This window comes from Mustela putorius, unplaced genomic scaffold, assembly GCF_011764305.1.
Source record: "Mustela putorius furo isolate JIRA1106 unplaced genomic scaffold, ASM1176430v1.1 tig00000145_pilon_pilon_pilon, whole genome shotgun sequence".
NCBI classification, from domain to species: Eukaryota; Metazoa; Chordata; class Mammalia; order Carnivora; family Mustelidae; genus Mustela; species Mustela putorius.
The window spans coordinates 20,540,296-20,551,295 of NW_025421294.1; the positions used below are offsets into that span (position 1 = coordinate 20,540,296).

Below are 11,000 nucleotides of genomic sequence, written 5' to 3' on the forward strand. Positions count from 1 at the left end.
CTATGTGTCTTGTTGCTTTTTTATGGGTAGTGGGGATTTCGGGTTCTCCAGTGAGGTGGTTTCTTGGTGTGGTTTAATGACTGATTTGATCCTGTTTAGAGAAAGAAGCAGTTATGTTGGGTTTTAAGAAAACACAGTAGGGTCAGAGAAATTGGGAAATGTCATCTTTGTGCCTTACTTGAAGTTTCCAAACCACCTATTTCATTTGCAGGTTAAACACTAGGTACAGAACCTACCTAAATCATCCTTAAGTTTTGTACATGAAGGTCTATGTTTTTTTTTTAAAGCACTACGCTCATCTGGCTAATACAGTAGAAAAAAGGCTATCATATCAAGTACTGTTCACTGGATCAATCCAATGGTTTGGATTAGTTGGATTTCTAAATATTTTCAACTTCAATTACTGCAATTATTTAATACTATTCTCAGAACTCAAGTTGATATGTCCATATTGAATCAAAGTTGTTCAAAAAGAAGTCATTGCTATAGTGGGATATTTCAAATTTTCTTAAACAATTTTTGTGTGTTCTTAGGATTCTAATCTAATGGCTTTACACAAGCTGTTTTTGAAAACAAAAAATTTACAAAATGCAGTTGCATGCAATTCACTTTGGACAGTTTGGGATTAAAGGTGTTTTGAAAATTGGCCTCATGAAACATTTAAAGCCCACCTTAATTTTGCATTTCACAGAAAACAGCAGTGGTGAAATGTTAAAATTGTCCAGACCTCTTAAGTCTAAAATCATGCTAATGTTTGGACATCTCACAAAACTAATTTTTCTCTCACATTATCTATAATCATTTTTACCAAAATGTTTTTAGACTGTTAAGATTTCAGTATAGTACAGGCTTAAGTTTTCTCTGAGTGTCAAACTTTGGATTATTTCTTGATTTGGCAAATAATAAGTTTTCTTACTGCATTAGTATGGTAGATAATAAGTTATGTTTTAATACATTATGTATTTTGCTACACTTACAGCCTTGATACCTGAAAAGTTCCACAAATTTGCCTTTTACAGTGAATCATTTAACAAAATACTGTTTTCTTACAAAGGTGTCAACACCAGTGATGGCTGAGTTCCATCTATAATAGGAAGGAAAGATGCTGCATACAGTAACAGAATGGTCTAGTGATTGTGTGACCACAGTTTCAGTTACTAGGACTATGCTGATGCTCAAATCCTTATTTCTAAGCTGGATCCTTTCAGAGTTCAGATTTAGTATATTCACCTGTGTATTGGAAACCCTTGTATGTATCCCTCAAGCAACTCAACTCCAAATGTTAAAAATGGAACTCTCACTTACTCCTTTTCCTTGAAAACCTGCTCTTCCTCTTTTTAAAACTTAAGTGAACTAAACAGCCTACCAGCCATCCTCATTAATGAAGCTACAAGCTTAAGCCATAACCTTTGACTACTCACCCTTGAACTACTGAGTCTACTTCCTAAAAAGCTCTTCAATCACTACTTCATCCTCCTGCCACTGCCCTAGTTCAAGTCATTATTATCTCTTGCCTAGCAAATGGCAATAACTTTCTAACTGGTTTTGTGTGTGTGTGTGTGGCTGTGTGTATGAACATTTTTTTTTCTTACCATGTAATTTAGTTTTTTGACCTGGTCATCAAAGTGATCGTCCTAAGATATATTTGATCATGTAATTCCCATGCTTAAAACCCTTGAATGGTACACCATTGCTTTCAGCACCACCACTGCTTTTCAGTTTATAATTTTAAAAAGATACAAGATTAGGAGGGCTCCAGCTAACCTGTTCAGCCTCATCTCACCACATCCTCCCACTTAATTTCGGTCCACATCTAGAAGACTTTCCTCTTTATTTGGCCAAATTCTACTAACTCTCAGACCTCAAACTAAATATCACTAACTCCAGGGGCACCTGGGTGGCTCAGTGGGTTAAAGCCTCTGCCTTCAGCTCAGGTCATGATCCCAGGGTCCTGGGATGGAGCACTGCGTTGAGCTCTCTGCTGAGTGGGGAGTCTGCTTCCCTCCCTTTCTCTCTGCTTGCCTCTCTGCCTACTTGTGGTCTCTGTCAAATAAATAAATAAAATCTTTTTTAAAAATATCACTAACTCCAGCAAGGCTTTCTTGATCTCCATCCAGAGCAATTCAGTTATGGGTTTACCTCTACTCTGTGTTTCCCTTTTATTCCACAAATACTTACTGTGCTTATACAGTACCAAACACTGGATATGACGTACTGAATTAAACATTTAGTGTCTGTTATAATCCCATGCACTCTAGTGGATGCTAGGGATAGTATTTTTTTTTTTTTTTTTTAGATTTTATTTATGTCTTAGAGAACACAAGCAGGGGGAGAGGGAGAAGCAGGATTCCTAGTGAGCAGGGAGCCCGACGCCAGGCTGGATCTCGGGATCATGACCTGAGCTGAAGGCAGGTGCTTAACCAACTGAGTCACTATGTTCCCCTGCTGGGATAAATAGTCTTATGCACTTACCATACTAGAGTATAAACTACCTACAGCTCATCCCCCACTAGGCTGCAAATTCACTGAAAGTAGGCAATTTGGCTGTTAGACACTTATTAAAGAATAGTAAAGAGATGAAGATCTCAAAGTCAAGAGGTGCAGTGCATGGGTTTATATACTAGCTTAGTGACCTTTGGTTGTGTGCTTCTTGCCCAAGTAACTTAATCTGTTTTTCCTACTGTTCTCATCACTAAAATGAAGGTGATAACACTACATACCTCATAGGACTGTTGAGTTGTTGGATCTTGGCTCTTGAGTTGGTACAAATAAAGGACTTAGAACAATGCCTGAAATTTAGTAAGTTAATAAAAGCAGGCACCTGTGATATTAACAATAAAAGCAAACTACTACTGTCTGAACATACGTGGGATGAAATAATTACTTGAATTCAAAAGTGATCAAAAAGAAAAGTATAAATAAATCCATTTTAAGTGGTTGATTTCAAATCAAAGAATCTAATTACAACTGAAACAATTTCTCCAAATATACTGTAAACAAACTGACCCAGCTAACTACAACAACTTTTTTACTTGATTTAGTAATAGTTTGGCTTTGTATTAATACTGAGAACTCCGTAAGAGTAATTAATCTCTTATGTAAACATCAAAAGAGAAAAAGAAGATTGGGATCCATTTTCCTTAAAATAAGTCCTGTGTTACCAAAAGGACTCATTTTGCTCACAGTTCCTTGGCTAATGAGTATGGTGTGTAGTTGGGCTAGTTTTTAACGTTAAACAGTGCAGAGATTTTAAAAAGACAAAAAATAAAGTCTCTTTCACACCAACTTCCTAAAGTAATCTGTTAACATTTTGAGATCTATCATTCCAGGCCTTTCTTTGGTATAAATTTAATTATATATGTTTATGCAGTTTTGAAAAGCAAAAAAATATATGATTTTGTTGTAGGCACAAATAAAAAATTTTATCACTCAAAAATGTAAGGATCCTTCCCTATTAGGATATATACATTTACTGCTTCTGTTCAAGATACAGATTTTTATTTTTTTAATTTTTTAATTTTTATTCTTTTTAGGTTTTATTTCTTTATTTGTCAGAGAGTACAACAGCTGGAGAGTGGCAAGCAAAGAAAGGGAGAAGCTGGCTCCCCACTGAGCAAGAAGCCAGATGCTGGGACTCCAACCCAGGACCCCGGATCATGACCTGAGGCAAAGGCAAACACTTAACTGACTGAGCCACCCAGTCATTTCATGATACAGATTTTCTTTTTTAGATTTTATTTATTTGACACACAAAGAGAAAGAGATCACAACTAGGCAGAGCAGCAGGCAGAGACAGAGGGGGGAACAGGCTCCCTGCTGAGCAATGAGGCTGATGTGGGACTCCATCCCAGGACCCTGAGATCATGACCTGAGCCAAAGGCAGAGGCTTAACCCAGGCACCCCCTGATACAGATTTTTTAAAAACATTGAGCCACCCAGGCACCCCCGATACAGATTTTTTAAAAACATTTTATCCACTCCCCTATTGCTGATCGCTCAGGTTGTTCCCTTTAAAATTTTTTTATTATAGCAAATATTGCAGAAAAATCCCTATCCACATCCAATTTTTGTTATATCCACAGATTAGGTAAATGGGATCTTTATGTTCAGTTCTAAGTGTCATAAGGCCTGACATTTTTAATTTGCAGATAAAATTTTTATTTGAGATGAAAATTTGGACAAATTGTGATACTCATGTCTTTGAAGGACTGTGTCTTAAACTCTGGTTATCTTTTATTACCCAGTAAGAATTCTATGTGAAAATATAGACTAGGAAGACTGCTCACTACACAGCACTCATACTGGACTTTTTTTCTGCACCTCAAATGCCAATCTTTCTCAACTCAGAGCTTCATTTAGCAGGTACAGTTCCCTTTTCCTGGAACAGTCTCCAGATATTCTCCTGTTTATCTTTTTTATCATTCAGGCCTTAGCTCACACCCTACTTCTCTAGTAATCCTATCTGGCCGTTCAGTCTAACAGCTAGGGAGCATGTGATTTGGGCATTCATCTTGTCAAGGGTAGTGGTCTTCAATGAAAAGCTGGAAATTCCAGGCGCTTGGGTGTCTCAGTCATTAGGCCTCTGCCTTCTGCTGAGGTCATGATTCCAGGGTCCTGAGATCAAGAGCCACGTAGAGCCCCCCGCATGGTGCCCCTACAATGGATCCCCCCTCATCAAGCCCCACATCTGGCTCCCTGCTCATCAGGAAGCCTGCTTCTCTCTCTCCCATTGCCCCTGCTTGTGTTCCCTCTCTCACTGTGTCTCTCTCTGTTGAATAAGCAAATAGAATATTTTTTAAAAATCTGGAAATTCTTTGCCATTGTGTTCTGGCCTTGAGAAGACGTGCTTCAGTTTAAAACAAGAAGCATTATCATTTTGGTTAGAATAAAAAAGATTTCAGTTGCTTACCTATTATCTAGGGCAGTGATACAATACATGCTGGAATTTCTTCTCTCCAAGTCCAGCAGTTTAGTTAAAATCATAGAACTTGATCTTAATCTCTACTATTTATGCAATTATGTCTGGCAATTTAACGTATAGACCATTTCCCTATTAATGCCCTTGTGATCCCTGGCCCAGATCTCTAATTCGGCTTCTCCAAAACATATGTGTGAACTTAATGCAAAAGCAGTTTATGATTTATTGCAGTTTCCTGTATGTCTTGTGTTTGTAAAAACTCAGTATGTATTTTTTAAATAAACAATGAACGAGATGTAACTAATTGACAATCAGTGGTTGTTGAACTATTGAAAACACTTCTAGATAACTTGATAGGGCCTCCACAATAAATATTAAAATACTTTTTTTTCTTCTTGACTTTCCTGAGGGTAATATCAAAACAAAACAAAACAAAATCTCTCAGGGAAACTGGCTGGCTCAGTCATAGAGCATGCAACCCCTGATCTTGGGCTGGTGAGGTCTAACCCCAATTGGAGGTAAAGTTTACTTTAAAAAAGTATAATGATTTTTTTAAAATCCCTCAACTATGAACTATTCCTCAACATGAAGAATTTAAAAATCTTTTTCTAGTGTAAAATGGCAGTGTTCTCACACAGCTCTTTTTTTCTCTCAAAAAGTTTACCAAGATAACAAAAAAAATCTCAAAATCAAAAAGAATAAGAGATGAGCCAGTGAATGAAGAATGTCATCCTATTTTCAGAAGGCCAAAGCAGAGGAATGACTGACAAATTAACTCAAGGATCAGAGAAAGTTACATGCTAAATGTCTGAAAAGTAGTATACCAAAGAAAGAAAAACCCACTTGATATAGAACCTGTGAAAAACTCAGTGTTTGCATTTAGAAGTTTCCAAGGAAGGGAGAAAGGTACCTGGCTGGACATACGGGATTCATTGAAGTACATGCAGAGCTGTTGGATGTCCAGGATCCCTAGCCCTCCCTAGGATGACTCTGCCTTCCCCATTCCAAAGATGTTTATTTTCTAGGTAAATTAAACCAAAGGCTCAAATTAAGAGAAAGCAGGCACAGATAAAGAAATGTATGGGATCAAACAAGAAAATTATGTGAAAATCTATATACTTTACTGTAGTAATCTCACCCCTCTTCCCCCATTCTCAATCTCATTAAATCAGTATCTAGGCCTTACACCACACACAAAGAGTTGAGATTTCAAGATTATTCTCTGAAAAAACCATGCGTTGCAGAGAAAAGAAATCAAATACTGACATTTGGGCATTCTTCGAGGAAAAGGCCAGGTAACTGTCTACTACGATGAAGTCTACCTGTTGGCAAATTATCCACGCACCATCTGCTTTTCAGTGCCTCACTTTTATATACCAATTGACAGCCAAAGATAATCAAACAAGGAAAGCTTTAGGAAGGGAGAATCATTTCAGCCTACCTCCTGCCCCCTCCGTTTTATTTTTACCCTCAAAGTAAAACACCGACGCAGCTTTAGAATGGAAACCTTAAGAGAATTCGATCTAACGCTGGGATTATGAGCATATATCTGGAAGGGAAAAGTGTGTCCTGACAGGTGTATCCTCAAGCTAATGTCCAAAACCCCAACTTGCTTTGGAAGCTGGGCCTGTTGTCATTTATATCCCCATCTTTCGCGGCTGCCTCAGGCTCTAGGACTTCTCAAGAACCTCAAAACTTACGCCAGTAGAGGGCGCGGGAGCCACACAGCTCTTTCCTTAGAGACTTAAAAAATAACCTGTTTTACACGCCAATTGTAAAACGCCATGTCCTAACTCTAGAAATGATGAGGGCTCGGGCCACCAGCTCCCAGGACTCCAACTCCAGATCCTTGGCGATGTGGCCGCGAAAGTAGCCATTCTCCAAGCACCACAGGCAGGGCGGAGCGGATCTGAGGGTCTCAGGCTCCACACTTTTTTTTTTTTTTTTCAGGATCCACTCTTCTCCCGCACCTCCCCCAACCCCGCAGCGTCGCTGGGCGAGGGAAGAGCCGCTGCAGAACTGGCCTTGCTCTCCTAGAGACTTTAAGGGTTTTCTGATCAAAAGCAGCCCCCAATTGTTATGTAAATATCACTCCCCGCCCAGCAGTTTGTCTTCCTTGTCTTAAATCTGCTGCTGTATATTTGACCTTTGACCCCAGGCTGGCTCCACTAGGAGCTTATCCCATTTTGTTTTGCCTAGTGAGAAACCTGGGGAGAGGGCGGGGGCTAGCCGAAAAAGAAAGCGTTTCTGTCCCGGCTTGTTAACAGTGGTGTCTCTTGTAATTACAAGAATTTAGCGAACAGCTTTCAATCGCTGTATTATAATTCATTAAAAGTGTGTACTTACGCGGCGCCTGGGTGGCTCAGTCGGTTAAGCAATTGACTCTTGTGGAGCTCAGCTCCAGTCTCCATCTCACTGTCGTGAGTTCAAGAGTTCAAACCGGCGTTGGGCTCCAGCGTGGAGTCAACTTAATTTAAAAAAAAAAAAAAGAAAAAAAGAAAGAAAGAAAGAAAGGAAGAAAGAAAAAAGAAAAGTGTGTACTCAGCGGGTGTCCAGCCAGGTACCTTTCTCCCTTCCTTGGAAAGGGAGGGCCGGGTGGCGGCGGCGGCAGCGGCGGCGGGCGGCAGGGCGCGCTGCAGGCCCCGCGTGAGCCCGCCAGCTGGAAGTTATTTCAGGGCGCGGGGAGAGCGGCCCGAGACCTAGCGTGGGGTTAAGCGGCTTCTCCCGCCGAGGAGGGAGAGTTGAGAACGGGCGGCGGGGGTGTGACACCTGCCTGGGGCTCCAGAGAGCTGCCTCCCCCAGGGACCAGCCGGAGAGTGTGAGGGAACATGAAGTCCAGTCCTGCCATCCAGGCCGCCATCGACCTGACAGCGGGCGCGGTAGGGGGCACGGCCTGTGTCCTGACCGGGCAGCCTTTCGACACAGTGAAAGTGAAGATGCAGACGTTCCCGGGCCTGTACAAGGGTCTCGCCGACTGCTGCCTGCAAACGTACTCCCAGGTGGGCCTGCGGGGCTTCTACAAGGGAACCGGCCCTGCGCTGATGGCCTACGTCGCCGAGAACTCTGTCCTCTTCATGTGCTATGGCTTCTGCCAAGAGCTCGTGAGGAAAGTGGTTGGACTGGACAGGCAGGCGAAGCTGAGTGATCTGCAGAGGGCCACTGCGGGGTCCTTCGCCTCCGCCTTTGCTGCGCTGGCCCTGTGCCCCACTGAGCTTGTAAAGTGCCGACTACAGACCATGTACGAAATGGAGAGGTCGGGGAAAATAGCAAAAAGCCACAATACAATCTGGTCCGTCGTGAAAGGTATCCTCAGAAAGGAAGGCCCGTTGGGCTTCTACCAAGGACTCTCCAGCACTCTCCTTCAAGAAGTTCCAGGCTATTTCTTCTTCTTCGGGGGCTATGAACTGAGTAGATCGTTTTTTGCCTCAGGCAGATCAAAAGATGAACTCGGCCCTGTCCCCTTGATGTTAAGTGGTGGAATTGCTGGAATTTGCCTTTGGCTTGTCATCTACCCAGTGGATTGTATCAAATCCAGAATTCAGGTTCTTTCCGTGTCTGGAAAACAGGCTGGGTTTCTGGGAACTCTTGTAAGTATTGTGAAAAATGAAGGAATAGCAGCATTATATTCTGGACTGACGGCTACTATGATTAGAGCGCTCCCTGCCAATGGGTCACTATTTCTGGCTTATGAATATAGCAGGAGAATGATGATGAGCCAGTTTGAGGCATACTGAAGGGTCTTGGTGAACTGGATCCACGTAAATGCCTTAGAGGACTAGTTTATCTTGGGTTTCATGGAGCCCTGGACCACTGTGGAATTATTTTTTACTTCATGGGAATTTTTTGTCTTCCCTTCTTCTAAACTTTACAGAAGAACTATTTTACATCATATGATTTCCAACCATAATTGTATTAAATAGAAATATGGCTGCTCTTGTGTTTGGTGGGATAGACGTAGTGAGCAGGTGGCCTATGACCCTGATCTAAAATGACAAATATAGTTCCATCATGGCTCTTGTATAAACCTGTACAGGTACATGCAGTTTAGTTGGTTATCTGTTGTGAGTAAAACAGTTTGGTTTCATGTTTCATCCGTATCACCAGAAAGATGGAGTTAACCATGTTTTATGAAGATGGTCATAAATGACGGCTTACCCCATTTGAGATGTAGGTCTCTAAAACTCTGCCTAACATGTTCACTATACTAGGCAATTAAAGTTTTAAAAAAGGTTTTGTACTTGAAAACCTTAAATACCCATCTAGATTTTTTAAGAGGACAGTATACCTGTGTACTTGTGTGGCTTCTACATTCTTGAGTTAAAATTTCAGAATAAGCATCCCGCATTTTCCCAAGATGCTCACTCTCTCTCTCTATAAATACATTTATATATACATATGTTTTTTGGTTTTTTAGAATTATGTTTTTATTTTTTATTATGTTCAGTTAGCCAACATATAGTACATCATTAGTTTTTAATGTAGTGTTCAGTGATTCATTGGCTGTGTATAGCACCCAGTGCTCATCACAATACATACCATCCTTAATACCCGTAACCCAGTTACCCCCCGCCCCCCCCCCACCCCTCTCCCTTCTGTAACCCTGTTTTGTTTCCCAGAGTCCAGAATCTCTCATGGTTTGTCTCCCTCTCTGACTTCTTCCCATTCAGTTTTCTCTCCCTTCCCCTGTGGTCCATGCTATTCCTTATGTTCTACATATGAGTGAAACTGTATAATTGTCTTTCTCTGCTTGACTTATTTCACTCAGCATAATCCCCTACAGTCCCATTTATGTCGATGCAGATTGTATTCATCCTTTCTGATGGCTATATATATGTTCATATATATCTTTAGATATATTTAGAAAGCATCTTTTTGGGGTTTTATTTAAACTCAACTTAGCTGACATATCGTGCATTATTCATTTCAGGATAGATTCATCAGTTCAAGATGCTCTTCTCTTTCTGGCATTCATTTTCAAAGTGGGACCATATTCTGCACTGTTAGTTAGGTGTGGCCTAAAGCATCAGGCCTTTGGGAAGTAGCACAGCCTTCATCTGTACCAACTTTCCCTCTTCTTCCCTTCCAAAGAGCTTCCCCTCTGCTGGGCTTTATTTTTTTTAAGATTTTATTTATTAAGAGAGAGAGAGAGCAGGAGTGAGGGCAGAAGCAGGGGTGAGGGTCATTGGGAGAGAGAGAAGCAGACTCCTCACAGAGCAGGAACCTGACCTGGGGACTCGATCTCAGGATGCGAGGTTCGTGACCTGAGCCAAAGGCAGACGCTCAACAGACGGAGCCACCCAGGTATGCCATCTACTGGGTTTTAGGTTGAGGAATGGACGAATGGGATGGGGCTGTTGACGCATTTTGGATTATTCATGTCTTCTCTTCCACCCACTGGTCAGAAACCCTTCCAGGGCAACAGAAAATGCCAAAGCCAAGAGAACTTTTGTTCACTGTTTGGTGGTTAATGACAGTACTCAGACATGAAACACCCTCCTCTCAGGCTGAACTAGACAGAACTTAGTACTTGCACTCCACAGTGAATAGGACTGACCCATCCTGAAATTTACCTCAGGGTCTAGAACTCCTTGTCAATCTTTTACAATGTTTGACCCTTCTAAATTTGGTATTGGCCATCAGGGTATTTTACTGATGAGTGTGTATGAGGTGTGACTATATAAAGCAATGAAACATAAGAAAAGCAATTTTATTAAACCATATCATATGTATATGTTAAGCACTGAAGAAAAACCCCAGAAAACAAAAACAAACAAAAAACCATAGTTCATCTGATCCCTACACGCTTGGAGTTGAATACCTGTTCTTCAGCCACCGGGAATAGAGGGTCATTCTGGTTACAACTAAAGTAAGCCTCTTTATTCCTTGCTGCTCCAAGACTGGCAGAATTCCTCTCAATAAAATGTTGTTCTTAAGAAGCCTATAAAGCTGGGGCGCCTGGGTGGCTCAGTGGATTAAGCCGCTGCCTTCAGCTCAGGTCATGGTCTCGGGTTCCTGGGGTCGAGCCCTGAATCGGGCTCTCTGCTTGCCTACTTGTGATCTCTGTCTGTCAAATAAATCTTTT

General features: G+C 41.3%; 1 protein-coding gene across 1 annotated transcript; it reads left to right on the plus strand.

Annotated features, from left to right (window-relative positions):
• The first annotated feature begins 7,612 nt into the window (after positions 1 to 7,612).
• On the plus strand, positions 7,613 to 9,232 carry SLC25A2 (solute carrier family 25 member 2). Its single transcript, XM_004744771.2, has one exon. It carries the CDS (start codon positions 7,747 to 7,749, stop codon positions 8,650 to 8,652), a length of 906 nt encoding a protein of 301 aa, XP_004744828.1. The 5' UTR covers positions 7,613 to 7,746; the 3' UTR covers positions 8,653 to 9,232.
• Positions 9,233 to 11,000: the final 1,768 nt, after the last annotated feature.

Coding starts and splice junctions, on each gene's coding strand:
- SLC25A2 (XM_004744771.2), top strand. CDS start 7,747: ATGAAGTCCAGTCCTGCCATCCAGGCCGCCATCGACCTGACAGCGGGC.